This window comes from Dermacentor albipictus, chromosome 5 (genome assembly GCF_038994185.2).
Source record: "Dermacentor albipictus isolate Rhodes 1998 colony chromosome 5, USDA_Dalb.pri_finalv2, whole genome shotgun sequence".
Lineage (NCBI taxonomy): Eukaryota > Metazoa > Arthropoda > Arachnida > Ixodida > Ixodidae > Dermacentor > Dermacentor albipictus.
This window is the reverse complement of record NC_091825.1, coordinates 1,875,553-1,897,088: the sequence shown is the minus strand read 5'-3', so window position 1 is coordinate 1,897,088 and position 21,536 is coordinate 1,875,553. Positions and strand designations below refer to the sequence as shown.

The 21,536-nt window shown below is 49.7% G+C and overlaps 1 protein-coding gene across 2 annotated transcripts in view; it reads left to right on the top strand.

The window, feature by feature from the left end:
- LOC135912382 (protein 5NUC-like) overlaps window positions 1-21,536 on the top strand; it is a 916,167-nt gene that overhangs the window by 343,541 nt on the left and 551,090 nt on the right. For both annotated transcript variants that reach the window (XM_070538191.1, XM_070538192.1), the window contains exon 3: window positions 6,605-6,821. In XM_070538191.1, the coding sequence (XP_070394292.1) occupies window positions 6,605-6,821 (217 nt within the window). The remainder of the gene's footprint in view (window positions 1-6,604; window positions 6,822-21,536) is intronic.

Below are 21,536 nucleotides of genomic sequence, written 5' to 3'. Positions count from 1 at the left end.
TTCTCGGTCCATAAAAATTGCCATCCCTGGTCCCTTTTCAGTGATTGAACTTTCGCAAACAGCACTTTGTTTTCTCTGGTCAGGTGATCATTAATATAAATGTAAACATGATTCAGTCCTGCGAAGCCGAGATCTTTAGAATTTAGGCGAGCCTTTTGTGCCTTAGAAACAAAATCCTGCTTCTTTGTCCTTGAGCAGAACCGAGCAATAATGTACTTATTGCCCGTTCCTGACCTCGTTGGGACGCGGTGTACAACATCGATGTCGTCGTCAGAAATTCAACAGCATATTTTTTTGCCGACAGCTTTCATGATCGCAGGACGGTTCTCACCCTGAGTGCATGCTACTCCCTTGATTTCCACATTGTTCATTTTTGAGCGCTGCTCAAGTTCTGACAGACGTTTGCCGAGTGCTTCATTCTCCGTTTTTAGTTCCTAGTTAGCTGCGGTCAAAGTAGCATTTTGAGCTCGGGCTTCATCAACCACTGAGTTGAGCATGTCGACACTTTTAATCAGAGACTCCATTTCACGTGTCAATTCAACAACGTTTGACTCTATTGATAGCTCCAGCGAACCCTTTTTTACAAGATCAGCGATTGCCTCGTCACATCTACCCTTGAACATGGCTTCTAACTGATCAATTCGTTTCGCGAGCTCCTCACAAGTAGGCATAGAGACAAGTACAAAAATAATACGAGCAGCAGCAGTCACGGAAAAACGGTAAATTGAATAAATGCTTGACCAGCAGCGGCCCTAACTTGCGAAAGCAAGCAGAATGTTTTTCTTGACGTTCGCGGTTTCCGGCCGTGACTACTGCTGCTAAATGATGCCAAGTTGATTCTGCCGTCCTTCTTATACCAACAAGAGTGTGACTTCACAATTAGGAAGGTTCGCAGAGGAGGCTTGCGACACAGGTGGTCCACGCAGCCAGCTTTCCCCGGTGATGCACGAAGATTGATGGTGAATACGATGCAGAGGGACGCAGACACAGCACGTGGGCTGAAGTGACCGTGCGTGGCTAGCAGGTATAGAGGACGAGCACTGCAAAAGCATGCAGAATGTTTTTCCTGAAGTTCGTAGTTTCCGGCCGTGACCACTGCTGCCAAATCATGGCCAACTTTTTTTATCGCAGTAACACATTGCACCGGCGGGAGCTAATGGAGTGCGTGGGAAAGGCGCAAAATTCAAATGTCGCAAGCGCCGCGCCATGTGTGCGCGCACAGTTTTCGTTGTGTGGATTATAAAAAAAAGTAATGCGCGCCGCAACTATGCGAACTGAACTATTGACCAGAAAAGTACAGAAATGTCGCTGTTTATGCTTCTTACTTCGACGTCATGGCAAACTGCAGACGGTTTGTCGTCCCATTCTTTACATATTTGTGCGTGTGCTTCTGCGTTGTGCGATTTGTCACCGGAAAAGTATAGCAGCGCAGATTGTGCTTCGTGGCCAAGCAGATTCCCAGCACATTGACCAGTCTTTGGTCTCCATGCGACTTTGGCCTCCATGTGAAATATGAGCACCATGCCGTACATATCGGCCAAGCTTTTCTTTTCATTCTTTCGCACGTTAAGGGGTAACATCTAAGCAAAACTCACTGTGTAAAAACAATGTTCACTACTTTCTCCGCCGCACCTGCCATGGTGGCATTGGGGCTGAGGTGTAGCGCTACTAACGCGAGTGCCTGGGATCTAATGCCGGCCGCGGCGACTGCATTTCGATGGGGGTGAAATGCAAAAACACCCGTGTACTGTGCGTTCTGTGCAGGTTAAAGAACCCCAGGTGGTCAAAATAAATATGGAGTTTGATTGCACTGCTCCGAAGCCTTCCGCGCAGTAACGAACATAACATTTAACCGGTTTGAACACCCGTCTGCTTATTGCGATCATGAACCGCCGCGAGGGAAGCACATCGCTGGCGTCAATACCACAGACAACGCCTTCGTCACTGCCCTGTCGCCTTTTAAGCGGCAGCACACCCTGCTAGATGCTATGTTCGTTTGGGAGCGCTGCAAGTACGGCGCGCAAGCGGGTAATGTCACGTGATATTTCTTTTTATTTCGCGGACATCCGCAGTAAGCTTAAAAACACTAACACCTACTAGATAGAAAGTTAGAAATTGCCTAATTGGACGTTTTGCAAAGTGCTCTGAAACTTTCTAATTTGAATTTTTCGTCTAATTTTTTGCTTCAGAATGGCTAATTTTCTTGACTATTTAACCAATTAAGGAAAATACAAGGATAGTGTGACACATACAAAAGTGAGCAACACGCATTTAATCCCGTCGTCTTAGAGTGCATCAGCATACTTTTAAACCCTGAGTAAAGTTAGATGAAACACCCGGTATAAGAAAGAATGCGCGTGAAAGAGAGGAAGTTGTGTTCGAAAAAGTGAATCAACTTTTCAAATCGAACCTTGCGGAACCATACATACCTCTATCTTAAAGTCATATACGTACAAGTGCGTGTGTGTAAACTCGTGTAAACTTGAACTTAATAATAAGCTTGAACGCAAATGGGACATTGATTCATTACTTTTTTGAACATTTAGGGTACACATACATGTTATACTTTGCAGTGCTACAAAGCGTATTTTGAAGCTTCCCTCTATATTTTGCACCTTTATTTACGTATGTTGTAAGAGTTGCGGTCATAGGGAGGAACTAGGCGTACATGATTTATTTGCATTAAAAGAAGAGATACATTTCGACAGTCTAGCGTGACTTCCAAATGGAGCACGCAAGACCAAGCATACAGCGCACCAGCACAAAGCTCCAAGCACCAAGCAAGAACTTGTCAAGCACGAGCACACTTTAGGAGCCGACAAACTACTGCTTAAAAATCCTCTGTCCTCCCTACACCCCCCGGGGAGGGAAAACTGCTCTCTAACCTTCGTCCAATCGGACAGGTCCACACTAGATGGGGCGTAGTCAACCTGCCTTTGAGGGGCATAGCTCACACACACATGTGCGCACTTTGGATTCCCAGAACCCGAGTTGAGCGTGTCCTCGTGGCCAGGTGGTCGCGCCTGACCCCAGCCGGCGCCTCTTAATTCCAGAGCTGACTTTCTCGGGTAGTCTCCAAGAGTGTCAGCAGATTGTGACGAATGCTGGGGCCCGAGGGAAAACATACCGCAAAACACCCTTTTGTTAGAGAGGCTCTTCTTGCTGCAAAGCGACCATGAAAGCCACGGCAAATTAACCAACAATACATGGTCCGCCAAACGTGGCCAGCCCTGCTGCCGTTACCGACTCGGCGAAGAAGGCGCATGGTGGATTAACGCTGCCGTGGTCTCCAATTCTCCGAAGGAATTTTATGGTTGGTTAGCGCTGTCGTCTTCGCCGGTTCTCTGAAGAGCACCACCACCGCGGGTCGATCGAAGCATCTGCAGCGGGTTGAGATAGCTTTGCAGAGCCCTTCCCCTGCAGGCCAATCGTAACAATGTGTTCTGTGGCCCTCGATGCAGTTCGTGTTGTAGCAGCTGCTTCGTCTGTGTACTGCACATTGGATTAAGCTTTTGATAACCCCAAGTGCAAAAGGCCTATACTACTCTCACTATACAAAGTAAGGTTCTATGTAGTTCTCACTGTTACAATAAAATAAAAGTAAACAATCCGATCGTGGAATTGTGTTTATTGCAGTAAATCCTATGACAGCTATTGAAAAGTTCACAACTTGAACTGGTCAATCCGTCATGGGCAAGAATTGTATGTATACGCATAGAAAAAAGCGGTATGTGTCTGTGTTTGTAGGAGGGCGTGTATAGGATTAGGGCGGTACGAAAAAGTGCACCAACACTGTCCTCTGGACTCATTCCTTTCCTTTAAGGTACCGTAAAAAGCGTATTATACACAAAGGTCATACCGCTACCTCTGATATTACTACATACGACCGGCGACGCAAGCTGCATATGCCATGGCTCGCATTCGTGACTACACCGGATGCTCTCCATATTATTGTGGTTAATCTTGCTCACTGCACCGAGGCAAAATAAAGATCATGAGCGCACGTGGCTTTAAAGAATCTCGACCTTGCGAGGCACCGCTGTGCGTGCCAGGGGAGCTGTCCGTTTGAGCACTCCCTGGCACACACCTACCTCGGCGGCCCCAACCTACGTACCATTTTGTTTCGAGCTTTGAGCCCCCCCACAGTCGCTTGAGTGCCCGGAGTTCCTGCGCCCCCTGCTTTATTATAATCTCAGGTGCTTTCCTGAGACTTCTGTTTGTCAGTTACATGTGCACTACAGCTGGATCAGTAATTATAAATAAATAAATCAAAAATATTTCGTAGCGAGGAGAAAAGCACCCCACCACGAAAAAAGCCGAGCGACTTCTGCAACATACTGCGCCCGTGCGAAGGGAATTACGGAAGGCCAAAGAGCAATCTGACCACAGCTTCGAGTTCCTGGTTCGCAACCTCGACGAGTGACACTCCTGCAACAGGCGTCACCGCTGAAAATCGCATACCGCCGGAAACTTGCACAGGATCATCCTTTGGTTGCATAACTGCCACCAGCATGGCAAACAGGGACCGCACCCACACCATCCCGCGGCATAGAATAAACAACGAACTTATAAAGCCCAAGCACATGGCTGCACGCACACCACATCGCCACACAAGCGAGACGCTATGCTGCTATGGCTGCCAGATTAAAACTGCCTGCTGTCACGAAGTCTAGCAAGCGTTTCAGGAGCTGGCGACCTCTGCGCGTAGCAACATGGCGGCACTCTTGCGGTTCCAGATTTCAATGAATTGGCCTTATGGGTTGCTTGTCCTCTAGAGCCAGTATAGTAACTCTATGGGCTCATTGCTCGGCTGCGGTGCACTGTTGCTGGACTGTTTTGTCTTCAACTGTCCAAATGCGGCCTAAAACAGCCAGCTGTAAACGGATCTTGAAGCAATAAGTTAGTGATCTCTACGCTTTTTTAGATATGAAGAACACAGCTGATTACTGAATGTACTCCTGCCACAGAAATTCCTTTTAGAGCGAAGCCATTGGGCATCCGTTTCTGCGTTTCGAGGCGCTGTTGTCCCACGCCGTAACCAGCTGCATACACGGGGCTAGCGCCATGGGGTTACTATACTAACTCTAGAGGACAAGCTACCCATAGGGCCCATGCATTGAAATGGGGAACCGCAAGAGCGCCGCCATGTTGCTACGCGCCGAGGTGGCCAGCTCCTGAGGGGCTTGCTAGACTTGGTGACAGTAGTCAGCTTTAATCTGGCAACCGTAGCAGCGTGGCAGCATGGCGTCTATCTTGTAATGTGATGATGTGGTGTGCGTGCAACCGTGTGTTTGGCCTTTATAAGTTGGTTCTTTATTGTGTGTTGTGGGATGGTGTGGGTGTGGGCAATGTTGGCCGTGCAGGTAGCAGTTATGCAACCTATGGATGATCATGTTGAAGCTTCCGGCGGTATGCGGTTTTCAGTGTTCACGCCTGTTGCAGGAGTGTCACTCGGCGAAGTGGTGAGTCAGGAACTCGAAGCTGTGGTCAGATTGCTCGTTGGCGTTCTGTAATTTTCTTCGCACGGGCGCGGTATGTTGCAAAAGCCGCTCGGCTTTTTTCATTGTGGAGTGCTTTTCTCCTCGCTATGAAATGTTTTGATTTATTTATTTAAAATTACTGATCCAGCTGTACTGCACATGTAACTGACAAACGGAAGTCCCAGGAAAGCACCTGAGATTATAATAAAGTAGGCGGCGCAGGAACTACAGGGCACCCATGGGACAGTGGGGGGATCAAAGCTCGAATCAGAACAGTTCGTGGGTTGTGGCCGCCAAGGCAAGTGTGTGCCAGGGAGCATCCATATCAGGTGCAGCATCCGATGCTGCGCCATAGCATGTCTAGTGGGAAAGCGTCCCCTGTGATGTGTGCCGTGCTGCTGGCGAGGAGTGATGCGTCTGCGTGGTGCTCCCAAGCGAGGTAGAGGACGGTCCCATCGAGACGTCAGCCCCATGATTGCGTCCGCCTTCCTGGTGCGTCGCGGCCCGGCTGTCCATGCCGATCGCAACGTTTGGCTCGCGTCGATGGTCGCTCTCTCCGAGACACCGAGTTCTTTTGTTCGTTCCGCATGCTCAGGCGCACGTTTCGTCTTTGTGTGACTCAAGAGCATGCCGAGCGAATGAGTGGGTGGCGCGAACGGTGTGCGATAACGCTGTCGCGATCCACTCTTGAAGGTGAAGCTTAAGCGTCCTCCAAGTTTTTTCTTCGTGTATTCTGAACTGCTTTTATGCTGATAATATCCATGATTCATTTATTTAATAACAAGAGATCCCAGTTGAGTTCTCTGCGACATATTTCTGTACACTACCATGGGAATACGTTCAAAAGACAAATGGGAGCGATGTTATCAAGCATCGTGAAGAAGGATCTCGAGTTAGTAAAGAAATTGAGATTGCATGCACTTATTATTAACACGCCTAACTTGCAGCATTTTACAGTCAAACGCTCTGATGCCTTTGTATCCAAGTCTTCCGACTAAAGAGTGAGTTGATTTATAGTATAGTGCGCTGTCAGTTCTTGTATGTGCCAAAACAAAATTTTGATGCATGGATGTCCATTTCTGTGTGCATTATTAAAGCCATTATTTGGTACGTCATTTTCGCAGACACTGGGAAACCACGAGTTCGACCATGGTGCCGATGGGCTGGCGCCCCTCTTAACTGGAAGCCAAGTGCCTATCTTAGGCTGCAACGTTGACTTCAGTGATGAACCAAAGCTTAGACACCTACAGCCAAGGGCCGCCCTGACAGTGGAGCGTGCAGGCACCAAGATTGGCCTCATCGGCTACTTGACGCCAAATACCACATTTCTGTCGAACCCTGGTACGTCCTGCTCGTGGGCTAGGTGACTCAAGGGGAGGGAATACAAAATTTATCCGGGTGTCGTCGAGCGTCACTTTGTACGCATTAAGGCTGCACACACGCCGTTTTGACCGCCCGCGCACCCACTCTTTTGCAATCACTTACACTGTTTTCGACTTGGTTCATGCTCTATTGCACCGCCTGCTTGATGCTCGCGCTTGGCCGCTTCCAAAGCTGTCTTATAGTTGGCAGGCGGGAACACATGAGTGTTGCTCCTATTTCGTACAAGCAAAGTGCTCGCGCCAAGTGCCACGCATAACGCTCCTCGTAAATGTCCGGAGAATACAGCCCCACAACAAATTATATTTCAGCAGACAGGCGCTTCAAACTTTCGCAATGCAGCGCTCATGTTATTAAGGTATTCATAACTTCGACGTCCTGCGAATTTGATTCTTCTAGTCAGCATCATTAGTTTGTTGCTCTAGGGCAACTTGCGCACACATGGCAGTCGCACTTGTTATGTAAAGACAGACCGTGGATGGCAGTGTTAATCTATCTTCTACCATTCCATTTCCTCTGTACTCGACATAAAGCACTGTTGAATGAATGGCTAACCAAAGCGCGTCATTTGAGAGCAATGTCAGGGCCTCAACCTAAGCACTTGCATTCGGCCCGCAATCACTGGCGCTGCAGCATCGCCGCCACGCTGTGCGGAGGATTTTGGCTGAATCCTTGTGACGACCTGTTCGCCGCACCCGTTGCTTCAGATATACAGTTAACTATGTACCGCACACTTGCTTGTTTTTCCGCCAGGCCTCGCACATGTGACTCACGATTTCAGTGACGCTAGATGCCATAAACACGCGCATTACGTTGGCTTAAAAGGGCCTATTTGTGGTTCCTAGCCCTTTATGCAAGCTTTTCGTCATCGCCTAGCATTAACCCCAAGACGGGCTCTGCCAGCGCCGCTCGCGTGACGTAAGGACCAAGACAGGCGTCTGTCGTCTGCTGCAGTCAGGATATGCGTACGCGTGCCTCCCACAGTGTTTCCCCTTGCTCGCTCTAGTTATGTCACTGCACTTGTGACAGCTTTCTTTAAACTATATTGTTTGATTGTACTCGTGCGTAAAAATTATATAAACGGCAGTTCAGTCCCAGAGGCAGCGTTTACTGCGCTTGGCAACAGAATTTGGTGCAGCGCTTTGCAAACTTTTCACACGAAGTTTGAAACCCTCTAGGGGCACTTGAGCAGGGGCGTAGCCAGGAGGGGGGGGGGGGCTTATGGGGTTTCAGACCCCCCCCCCCGAAATGTTTTAGTGCTGTCCATGCACCGCCGACCAAAGCAACCCCCGGTGTCGCAAATCATTCTGCATTTTGTCTAGATTGTCTTTTTCACGCTCGCAAACGCATTTCACCGTGAACAGTGCGAACTCGGGCGTGACTTCTCGACAACGTCCATGCACCAGTAGTTACGTAACGCAAGCAGCTCCATCCGAGCACAAAGTTTCAAGGGTGTTTTGATGGCGAACGGGCTCGCTGCGGCATCTCGCGGAGGCCGCGGAATCTACGGAGCGCATGGATGTCAATTGCGAATATTTATGGGTATAAAGTTCTCATAAACTTTTGATGCGAAACGTGCATTGGTATTTCCAAAGTTGTGCTTCCGGTTTTCAATTGCGGAACTTTGTTGGTTTAATGCTGTTATAGACATTTGACGCCTAATGCTATGTTCAGACTACGTTCGTAAGGCGCCGATTTTTCGTAACATACGTAAGCGGAAGCGCAACAAGCGTATGCGTCTAGTTCAGACTGCGAACGTAAAGGTACCAACATGCGCAATTCTCGCAAAAATCGTGGGTGAGAGTGTTAAAGGGTCGGCAACATTTACGACTGTTATGTTACGACCGTTGCGACACAGCCAATGACCGATAAGCTTTCGGCTTTCAACAACCGGTGGCGACACTTCCGTCCTCCCGTCTGCAGACAGCTCCGGGCGCGGGAAGTGCCATTCCGCCATTCCGTGCGCACGATTGGCTGTGTTCGTGAAAATTTTTGCAGTGCGCCTTGCGAGACTGTTTTCAGTTGATCTGGTTTATCCGCCGAGGAAATCGATGGCCGCAGATGCGTGCTCCGAACTTCGATGAGTGGTCTCATTAGGTTTTCAAGGAAGCGGAACTGCTGGGGCGACATGCGCATGATGTTATGAAACATCGCAGCGTCACCAACTCGGAGCTTGGCGAAAAGGTTGTGAAAATCGGCGTCCACGGCCCTGTCGAGAAATACTTGCCGCACCGAAACCCATCTGCGTCGCCTTCGTCGTCTTTGGGCGATTGAATACATGACTATAAGTTTGTTTTGAGCGGGAATTTCTTCGATCTCGGCCAGCGCTCGCATGTTGGCAGGAGCCATATTGGACCGCTGGTGATGTCGATTCTGCAGCTCCAAATTTGATTGGCCTGTTGTAAAAGCCGTAATTTAAGCAGCAGTAAATGTGAACAAGGGTGCCGGCTTAATTGCCGTAACATTTTTTACAGCCGTTACGTTCGATACGCCAAAAGAGCTGTTAAGCGCGTTACGACCGTAGTGTGAACATAGCATAAGGTGTATTGACTTTTTTAAAGTCGTACATCGGTACATACAACAAGGCAAGCTAAATCAAGACACTATCAGACAAGTTGACAAAGCACACACAGCGAGCTCCGACAAGGCGAAGCGTGGAGGTGGTTCATTTGTACCACCATTTCACACATAAAAATATGAACATTTTTTTTTTCACCTACTCCAAAGCATCCATGTCAAGGCACTAAAGCCAGCAAAGATAACTACGTTCTTATTTATTTTTTCTACATTTACCTTTATTCACGAGCACTCATTGAGCCTCTTCAATTTTTTTTTTCTCGCTACCCGACCCGCGGGCTGCCAGAGTCAGCCAGAGCGCATGCGTTTTTCTCGTGTTGCCCCGACCACCACCCGGCGGACTTCGGTGTGCGTTCGGTTTTTTCTCGCCGAGTGTATTTTCGCCTAGCAGAGTTTTGGACGCTTTCTGGCTAGCAGAATAGAAAAAGAAACAATGGTCGCTTGCCGCCCTCACTGTGGGGACTGAACGGATTGCACAGCGTTCGCTTGAGAGCAATACCCCCGGAAAATCTTGTCAAGCCGGCGTAGGATACCGAGCAGCATGCGTATGGTTCTCGGTAGACCAAACGTCTCACGTTTTGTTCGATATTCCTTCGGTAGCCACATTACGGGCCCAAAGTAGGCATTTGACTGTGGCCAAGATGCTTTCCCTAGCGTTTTCTTTTTTCATTTCGGTGCCGCCGTCGCAAAAAAGGGAAAAAAAAGACATTGTTGTGGCGCAGGGAATTGTCACATGGTGAAAGTTCGATTTTGTCACTTCTTTTTTTTTTGTGGAAAGGAAAGCAGTGGGCCACGGGACGTTTCACTTGCCGGATACTCTTATTATATTATTGCGATAGCAATTATGCGGACACTACAGGCGCATTCCTGCCGTCGCCGTCGCCCTCACCTTCCGCATTTAGTCCAAAGGCGATAAGGGCTGATTCACGCTCAAACGGCCCATAGCCGCAAGCCGCACCGCACGCAGGCAGTTTGCGGAAAACGGGTGGTCGCCGCGATCGGTCACTAAATTGAATTTACGCTGAAACCGCATAATGCGGTGTGGTTCGCATGCGCCCTCTGGTTGTCCAAATAGGTTATCAGCTACTGGCAACATGCATCAGCGAATTGGCAGTCCCGTGTGCAGGTGCCCAGCAAAATTTCGCGCCATGCCATGATTTTGTTGTTACGTTTGCTCGCTCATTAGTTATTTTTTATTAGTTATTCGAGCTGTTCGCATGCGCCGGCATCCGCACTTTGGTTTGGGAAAGCGACGCCTGTTGAAAGCAACAGACATTCAACAGACGTTCAACAGACGGCAAACGTTCGGCAGTGCGCAGAGCAACGCCGTTCGAAGGCGGCAACAATCGCCAAGAGCGGACGAAAGTGGCATATTTTTGTCTATGTTAGTTGAAGCTTCCACGTCATGGTGAAAACGCGACTCTTGCACTGTCACATTCTTGGCTACATGTGTGGCGTTGACGTGGTGACCCACCTTTGGAACCCTGTGCAGTCGTCTTACCTGCACCGCTTTTTAAAATATTTTTATTGCTACCGCATAATGTTGCGACAATATACGTCACCATGTGCTCGGTTGTGTGATGTGCGATGGCGCACTTTTTGTAACTGTGCTAGCGAAAGCTTGTGTTGTGGGCAAGCGACGCACCACCGCTCCTCGGCTGGACGAAACACCAGCGCGGAAGGAACGGTAAGCGACCCCATCCCGAGTCGAGTTCTGAGAATTCTGCGTCGTCCTTAGCCTCTCGGCTACCCGACAGGGACCGAGAGATTGCCCCCTCGAATGCATGCAGCTCTCGCCTGCGTCTTTTGTAGAACATAAACGCAGTCTGTTTTCTGCCACCAACCGATGCGCACTGCTTTCAGGGACGGGGCCCGACCCTGTGCGGAACACTAGCGATGAGGCAACAGTTGCGAAGCGGATAAGTTTTCGAAGCTAAGGTCATCGATATTGGACGAATGCGCGGCGCTGTTGAGCATTTCCCGGGCAAAGCTTGTGGATAGTGGATCTAGCGCCGTGACATTTACTTCGTGGCGAGCGGAGTCAGCGACGAAGCGAAGAGGTGGGCACTTTTCACGCCTTCTAGTGCCGACGATTTCGCACATTGTGCGTGCGCTGACAGGGCCGAAAATCCCGGGAAAAGTCAACTTTATTAATTTAGTGACACTTCTCAGGTGGCACATTAACACCCACATCCGAGCATTACAGCCGGTACGTGTTAAAAGACCTTACCAACGGCCAGATCCGGCCAATGGCCAGCGTGTTAAAAGACCCGACCAACGGTCAAGGTTCCGAGGGCCGCAGCGTAGCTGTTGCCCTCGGAACCTTGACAGCTGACTGCAACTTCGGAGCGCTGCCTTCGGCTACAATATTGACACGTGTACTTGTCTTTATCGGGCGACAAGTTTTGTCGCCTAACAAATGTTATCGCACAGCGCGGGACGCGCCTGCATGTATCCGAAGTTTCTGGAAAGTTATCGATGCTTCTGTCCACTGTCTGTTGTCGCCGAACGTTGTGTTATCTGATTTCATCGCTTGACACGAATGGTGTAGAACATTTTAGAAGGCATGCGGGTCCCAACGTTTAATCTGGAACATTCGATGATTGCTGTATAAAAGCCGACGCGCTTGACCCGCTGATCAGATTTTTGACGATCGCCGACTGTGTTCGCCGCTATCGTTGTGCTATAAGTGTAGCCTGTTTTGTGGGCACAGGTTCGCCCAATAAAATTTAGTTTTGTCATTCGCAGTGTTGCTACTGTGTCCTTCAACGTCACCACCACGTGACATCTGGTGGAGGTGCTTTTCGTTCATGTACCGGACGCCCCCGACAAGCCGTGATCCAAGCCCGGACTGCAAAGAGAACACCAACGTAGTCCGGGAGCATCGAGCAAGCCACCGCCTTCAACAGCTGCCCCCGGAGCACGGACTTCTACCTGAGAAGACCAAAAAGATTGTGGACAAGGCAACCCTAATGGCAGCCCCAGCGTCCCCCATCGTGCTGCAGCAGCCCAGGGACCCTCCGACGTTCCGCGGATCAACATTCGAGGACCCGGAAACCTGGCTCGAGACGTATGAGAGGGTTCGCCGTCAACGCGCCGCGTCCACAGCTTGGAGAGCGCCCACGTGACATCGCCGACTACCTCGCCGCTACTCAATGGAGCCCTCGACGACCGTCCCGTTCGCCGTCACCAGGCCGCTACCTGTCGCCGCAGCGCCGACCATATACCGGCCCAGCCCGGGGCCGCTCTGCGAGCCCATATTCGAAAAACTAAAAGCAGCAACCGATGGAGGTGCGGTTGCTGTTCGTCGAACTGACGAAGATCCTCCGCCGCCTACGAAAACGACAAAGAAACGATCTCGACGACCCAATGACGACACGCCGCCGACCCGACGAAGTCAGGAAGCCAAGACTATACCGACGAAAGACGGCTTGACGACGCGACGTTCCAGCTTCAGTTCAACACGACGCAGCTGTGATCCGACGCCAAGACCCAACTGCAACGCCAGACAAAGAACCACCGACCTCGATGTACTTCTAGATGGCCACGCAGTCACTGCCTTAGTCGACACAGGGGCCGATTAATCCGTAATGAGTGGACACATCGCCGCCCAGTTGAAGAAGGTTAAGACTGCATGGGAGGGCCCCCGAATTCGGACCGCTGGAGGACACCTCATTACGCCGACTGGAATCTGCACGGCAAGAATAACCGTTCATGACCGGACTTACCCTGCCACCTTCGTTATCCTCCAACAGTGTTCACGAGGCGTCATTCTCAGTATGGACTTCCTGAACCAACACGGCGCAGTCATCGACCTGAAGTCGAAGTCATTAACGCTGTCGGAAGATAAAGCAATACCGCCGGAGAGCCCTCGTAGTCACCACGCCTTGAGCGTGCTCGAAGACCAAGTGAGCATCCCGCCCCGCTCCCGCATTGTTATTTCGGTCGGCACCGAAATACCCGCTGACGTAGAAGGTGTCATCGAAGGCGAGCAAAGTCTCCTGCTAGACCGTGAAATTTGCGTCGCAAGAGGGATCGCTCGACTGCATGAAGGGAAAACTGAAGTGTTGCTGACAAACTTCAGCCAGGAGTTCAAGCACATCAACAAGAGCACGACGATCGCGTACATCGAGGAAATTGTGGAAACCAGTAATGCGTTTGTCCTCTCGGATTCCGCCGCATCTACCCCGACGACCATGGTTCCCGAACCAGACTACGACATTAATCCAAGTCTCCCAGTGATTAAGCAACAGCAGCTCAGAAGTCTGCTCCGACGATACAAAGGCTACTTTTCGACGACATCGAGGATTCGACAAACACCAGTCGCCAAGCATCGCATAATCACCGAGGAGTACGCTCGACCACTCCGCCAGAACCCTTACCGAGTTTCGCCGCGAGAACGCGAAGCTATAACAGAACAAGTCGACGAAATGCTGCGCGACGACATCATGCAGCCGTCGAAAAGCCCGTGGGCATCCCCTGTTGTCCTGGGGCTCTATTCTGGACACGCATGGCGGCTGCACGGCCGCCATTATCCGCCATGTTTACTCTCTGATTGGCTGTCGAAAGGTCACGTGTTTTGAAATTTGTGCCGGGAAGCGGAAGTATTGCAAAATGCAATTTTGCGTTTTCATCAAGATGACGAAACGTGACGTGGAGCTGCAAATTTTATGAACTAATACATTTTTTTGGTCCTTGGCAGATATATTGTGATGTTAGCGCTTCAAAAAGAATGTGAGCGGTAGCGTGCACAAGCCAGTGCAATGCATCTGCAATTGCGCGAATATGTGGTGGCGATCCAAGATATGCGCCATGCCAGCTTGCTGATTGGCTGAAGGAATATCTCGTGAGGAGCGTCACAGGAAGGGCTGTTTCGTAATCGTCATTTTGACGATGCGTGACGTTGCGCTGGGCCGCCATTGCTGAGATTTTCCGCCATAATTCTTGCTGCGACGAGCCGCGCGAATTATGCTAATGGGCAGCCATATGCAATGGCAGCCGAGAGGAATGCGTATCGCCACATTTTCCCCGTCGTTTGGCGCCACGAAAATCTTTTGTTCAAAACGCGTGCTCATAGTATTTGCATCGCTCTCGGGTGGTGTTGGCATTTGTGTTTGGGGCCATCGTTTTTTAAAAGAACGCGTTTATACGAAATAATATTGGTTGAATATAGCAAACTTTCAGCAATGTTGTCTACTTTTCACTGCTGCATTTGTATTGTAATCGAGATTAATGCCTTTTCGCACAATCAGACGTTATGACAACGGCCTCTTTCTAATTTATAAAAAGAAATGTACGCAAGGCGGCGCCTTGAAGTTTCCTCCTGCGGTGCGAGTAACCAGCGAAATGAACAAGAGATCGCAGCGCCGGCGCTTGCGTCGCTCTAGTGGATATCTCTGGCGCGCGCAACGCTATCGGTGATATTCGGCCGTTTCTCATCCAGCCGAGTCGGGCTGAGTCACTTGCGTTTCACGAAATAGCGATAACGTGGCCTAGAACGTGCGCGCATCACCACTGGTAGGTCGCGTATGTTGTCTCAAGAAAGAAAACAAGCGCGTTGGCTCCAACATGCGATGACTCATTCCATTTTCCAGGGACACGCATCCGAGCTACTGAAGCAGACGACGGCTTGTACGCAGCAGACGACGGAAGCGAGAGCCGTTTTCGACAGAATAATCATACGCTTTGAGATAGCTGTTTTATTTTTACTGCGGAGGAAAACTGTTTTGCCTTACCGATAACGCTACATTGAGTGCCTTCATTTTAGTTTCTTAGGCGAAACGTCAAGATGGCGTCACGTTACGTAAGCAAAACTGGGCCACCAGCGCCATTTTGTTTGCGTCGCGCCTACGTCACGCATCGAAGAAAATGGCGGAATGTCCAGAATAGCGCCCCTGGTGAAGAAAAAGGACGGAACCCTACCTTTCTGTGTCGATTATCGTCGTCTGAACAAGATAACGAAGAAGGACGTATACCCCCTTCCACGGATAGACGACGCATTGGATCGGCTCTGCAACGCTAAGTACTTCTCGTCGATGGATCTCAAGTCTGGCTACTGGCAAATAGAAGTCGACGAGAGAGATCGCGAAAAGACCGCGTTCATCACGCCAGAAGGCCTCTACGAGTTCAAGGTCATGCCATTCGGACTCTGCTCGGCGCTTGCAACTTTCCAGCGCGTCAGGGACACGGTGTTAGCAGGATTGAAGTGGCAGACCTACCTTGTTTACTTGGATGACGTCGTCGTCTTCGCCGAAAATTTCGACGATCACCTTAGGCGGCTTACGGCAGTACTAGAGGCCATCAAGTCATCAGGGCTCACTCTGAAGCCAGAAAAATGCCGCTTCGCTTACGACGAGCTTCTGTTCCTAGGCTACGTCATCAGTAAATCCGGAGTACGCCCCGACCCCAGAAAACAGCCGCCATCACAAAGTTCCCGCAGCCCACCGACAAGAAGGCAGTGCGTAGATTCCTTGGCATGTGTGCCTACTACAGGCGCTTTGTCAAGGACTTTTCACGCATCGCCGAGCCGTTGACACGTCTAACTAAATGTGATGTTGAGTTCAAGTGGGAAACGCCGCAGGCCGACGCATTTGAAGAACTCAAACGACGCATGCAGTCGCCGCCGGTACTTGCGCACTTCGACGAGTACGCCGATACAGAAATTCATACTGACGCCAGTAGCCTAGGCCTCGGTGCCGTTCTAGTCCAGAGGAAAAACGGAGTTGAACAGGTGATATCTTACGCTAGCCGGTCACTGTCAAAAGCGGAAGGCAACTATTCTACGACCGAAAAGGAATGCCTCGCCATCGTTTGGGCTACAGCTAAATTTCACCCTTATCTCTATGGCAGGCCATTCAAAGTCGTCAGTGACCATCACGCGTTGTGTTGGCTAGCGAGTATAAAGGATCCTTCAGGACGACTGGCGCGGTGGAGCCTCAGACTACAAGAATACGACATCACTGTAACCTACAAGTCCGGACGAAAACACTCCGACGCCGATTGCCTATCACGCGCCCCCATTGACCCGCCGCCGCAAGATGACGAAGATGACGACGCCTTCCTTGGCATGATAAGCGCGGAAGACTTCGCTGAACAGCAACGGGCAGACCCGGAGCTAGAAGGCTTGGTGGAATATTTGGAAGGGACAACGTCGCATTTAAGCGCAGATTATCTTCCTTCACGCTTCAAAACAATCTACTCGTGAAGAACTTTTCACCAGTCCGCACCAACTACCTTCTTGTTGTCCCGTCAGGACTTCGTCCAGAAGTATTGCACGCACTACATGACGATCCGACCGCTGGACACCTCGGTTTTTCCCGGACACTATCGAGGATACAAGAAAAGTATTATTGGCCGCGCCTGACCGCCGACGTCGCCCGTTATGTCAGAACATGCCGAGACTGTCAGCGACGCAAGACACCGCCGACAAGGCTAGTCGGATTACTACAGCCAATCGAGCCTCCTTGCCGACCATTCCAGCAGATCGGGATGGACTTGCTGGGACCCTTTCCGACGTCAACAACCGGAAATAAGTGGATTGTCGTGGCGACAGACTACCTCACCCGCTTCGCTGAAACTAAAGCACTGCCGAAACGTAGCGCAGCCGAAGTGGCGAAATTCTTTGTCGAAAACATCCTGCTTCGACATGGCGCCCCAGAAGTCCTCATCACCGACAGAGGAACGGCCTTTACAGCAGAGCTCACTCAAGCCATTCTGAAATACAGTCAGACAAGGCACAGGAGGACCACGGCATACCACCCGCAGACGAATGGTCTTACGGAGCGGCTGAATAAGACCCTCGCCGACATGCTAGCGATGTACGTCGACGTCGAACACAAGACCTGGGATGCCGCCCTGCCGTACGTAACATTCACTTACAACACGGCGGTGCAAGAAACAACACAGATCACACCCTTTAAGCTGGTTTACGGCAGGAACCCGACGACGACGCTCGACGCCATGCTGCCCCACGTAACGGACGAAGAAAATCTTGACGTCGCTACCTATCTCCAGCGCGCCGAAGAAGCCCGACAGCTCGCCCGCCTACGGATCAAGAACCAACAGAGGACCGACAGCCGACACTACAACCTCTGACGACGCTTTGTTGAGTACCAGCCCGGCGACCGTGTTTGGGTTTGGACACCGATACGCCGACGAGGACTCAGTGAGAAACTACTCCGACGCTATTTCGGACCCTACAAGGTCATCCGACGTATTTGCGCTCTGGACTATGAGGTCGTGCCAGACGGCATTTCGCATTCACAGCGACGTCGCGCACGACCTGAAGTGGTCCACGTGGTGTGTCTGAAACCATTTTACGGACGCTAGCGAACTCTCCTTATTTTGTTTTTTTTCTTTGCTATGAGTGCTTACTTATTATTTTCGATTGTTTGCAGCATCGGGTCGATGCTTTTTAAGAGGGGGGCATTGACACGTGTACTTGTTTTTATCGGGCGACAAGTTTTGTCGCCTAACAAATGTTATCGCACAGCGCGGGACGCGCCTGCACGTATCCGAAGTTTCTGGAAAGTTATCGATGCTTCTGTCCGCTGTCTGTTGTCGCCGAACGTTGTGTTATCTGATTTCATCGCGTGACACGAATGGTGTAGAACATTTTAGAAGGCATGCGGGTCCCAACGTTTAATCTGGAACATTCGATGATTGCTGTATAAAAGCCGACGCACTGGACCCGCTGATCAGATTTTCGACGATCGCCGACTGTGGTCGCCGCTATCGTTGTGCTATAAGTGTAGCCTGTTTTGTGGGCACAGGTTCGCCCAATAAAATTTAGTTTTGTCGTTCACAGTGTTGCTACTGTGTCCTTCAACGTCACCACCACGTGACAATATCGACGACGTCACCTGACACCCAAATGACCGCTTCAGCAGCGAACCCAACTATGCCGCCCAAAGATGTCATGCTCCGGGAGAGGTTCGTCTGCGGCGTCTGGGATGAACGTCTTCCGCAGACTGTTCGCAGAAAAAGGCTGACATTTCAACGAGCTGTGGTCGTAGCCCTGTTAGCGGAAAGTGCGTCAAGGCATCAGTGAGGAATCAAGGGAGTGCCGAGCTCAGGGGAAATTAACAGGACGTCGCAAATCAGCTGAGGAAGCATACATCAGCATGACCCGGAAACATGCAAATTCAAGACAGCCGAGTGCCGTTTCTGCTCAAAGGAAAGTCACGCCGAGCGTGCCTGCATCTCAAAGAAAAAGAAAACATGGAACCACGCTTCGACAACAAGCAGCTACGGGCACACAGTGTCAACCTATCACTGGTCAGTAAAACCTGCTGTAAGCTGCATACAGTGAGTGTGCATACACACTGCCCCAAATTCCTCGTGGACTTCGGAGTGGAGGGCAAGCCAGTCCAGTTTGAGGTGGACACAGCTACAGCATGCTCCCTAATAAACGAGGACACGGACTACAGGATGTGGAAGAAAAACACGCCATGGCTTTCAGGCGAGCCGCTCGATTTGCGCACTTGATGGTCAGGTATAGAAATACATGGCCTGGGCCATGCACAAGTTCATGCGAGGTTCAGATCAAAAGACTATTTGTTGCCGTTGTTGGTTATGAAGGGCCCCGGGTGCAACCTCATAGGAAGAGATTGGTTTTTGGCACTTCACATTCAGGTGAAGGGGGTCAACCACGTCAGAGAGCCAGCACCAGAAATTACAGAGTTCCTGGGATGACATCCACATGTTTTCAAGGAAGACATTGGCAGCTATACAGGTCCTTTAGTTCACCTGGAACTCGAAGACGGTGCGACAGCAAAGATTTGCGAGGCTCGTCCGATTTCAGTGGCGCTGCAAGAGCTCTTGCAACATGAGCTTTATCGTCCGCTGTGCCAAGGCATCCTAAAACCAACGCAGCATACCAAATGGGCAACCCCATTGGTTCTTGTTTGGAATATCTACGGTACAATCAGTGCCTGTGGTTACTACAGGAGTACTGGTATAGCAGCAGTGAAGAGTGCATTGTACCCACAACCAACTACGGATAAAGTGTTCCGAAACCTACATGGTGGAACCTCCTTTTCAATGATGGATCTTTATCAAGCATATCAACAACTGAAAATTGACGATGAAACAGCAGCATTGCTCACAGTGAACACCAAAAAATGACTATTCCTAGAGGAATGCCTCCCGTTCTGATTTTCTGCTGCACCAGCTATCTTCCAGTGCATGATGGGGACAATGTTAACTGGAATTCCGGGACTGAGTGTTCACTTTGACCACATCGTTGTCGACGGGAATAGTGCAAATGAGCACGCACAGCGTCTGAATCGGGTTCTGTCGAGGATAACTGAGAAAGGCTAACCGAGGCTAACAAAAGAAAGAAAAGTGCAGGTTCGGAATTACATCAGTTGAGTCTCTGGGACATGGAATTGATGCCACTGGTGTTCCCAACACCAAGACAAAGGTTGAGGTCATATTCAAGCACCCAAACCACATGACAAGGCATCCCTAAGAGCTTTTCTGGGGCTTATTTCATTTGGTGACTGCTTTTTGGAGATCAGAGCAATGGTCGTGGTGGAATTTACTAGGCTCCTAGAGAAAAACACGCCGGGGACGTGGAAGAGCAAGCATCAAGCCACTTTTGAGACGCTTAGGGAGATGATCCATGCATCTACAGTGCTCGCTCACTACGACGAGACGAAGCCCCTTTTGTCTGTGGACGAATTGCCATACGGCATTGGTCCAGCCTTCCTATGAGCATTAATTTGAGTGCAGCCTAGCAGCATGCCCAGTGCTGCAAGGAACTACTCAGATGGAGTACAGCTTACAGAACAGGTTGTTAACATGAAAGGTTGGTGTCGTGTTCCAGGGCTTCCGGGGACGAAGAGGCAGACTGAACTTGAAACAGATTTCATTGCATGGCAGCAACTTAACGTGGCAGAATGACAGCCAAGGAACATAAGGACAAAAATCACACCAGAGCTTGGCGGCCAGCGATTATATGCGCATAGTGGGTGAGGGTAATGTGATCGCGATATGGCCCGCGTGACAGAAAGGGAAACGCTATCTCACATGTACACGTGTACAGATATGCGACAGTTGGGCATTGGCAGAGAAGATGCTTTGCTGTGTCGTCACATGCGCAAAAAAAATTGCATAAGGAGCATTTGCATAGTTTAGATTACAGCAGATGACACCTAGCACAAAATGAATAATTGCAGTACGTGATCTTGCCGGAAGTGTAGTAACCAAAGAAAAAGAGAAGTCGTGGAAGCCTACATCAAGATGACCCCATGTGCCATCTATATCACTCCGCAAAGAGATTAGCTTAATAACTGACAATAGATGGCTTGGGTAGACTGGGAAGAGCATCCCTGCACATGCGAGTAGGCTATATGAAGGTCTCATTTTACGAAAAATACAACAGTTGTTAATTTGCACTAAGGTGTTGTGCATTGTGTTTCTCTCTTAAGTCCTGTCCCTTCGTCACTTTGCGCAGCAGTGTTATGTCAAACGAACTAGCCCACTGGGAAATTTTCTTTTAATTATACGTAATGTGCTCGCACGTTTATGTGACAGTCTTTTGTGCAATGCACATGTGAAAGAACACAAGAAAGATCCAATAATAAACGTGAGCAAATAGGAATTTTCGGGACCGAATAGAACAGTCCCAGAAGCAAATTGAATGTAATAAGTTTCTAAGAATGAATAGCCATTATCATAATTATTATAAACTGTTGTTTACATCCCAGCATTTTTTAAGTTAGCAAGTTTCTGCCATCATATAGTACTTTCTTACGTATTGTACTTTAATAACACAGACTGAGCATTACTAGCAAACAAGTACTTTTCTCGCATACACAGGGCTATTCAGAGCATGCAAATGATCAATCTAGAGTCTGTAAAGTGTGGCTAACTGAGTGACTTAGCCTGCTCCACTACCCAAGTCCTCATGCTTTATGGCTATAGTATGCCTGTCGTGGTGAAAATTTACCGTACTTTTCTGCAATTTAATGTTTATGCGGGCGCGGCTGGCAGTTTGAAATACCCGAAAGGTATGAAAAAAAATCCACATTTACAAAACGTGACTACACAACTGAATAGGGCGTTATTCGATGCATAACTACTAAGTTGCAAATA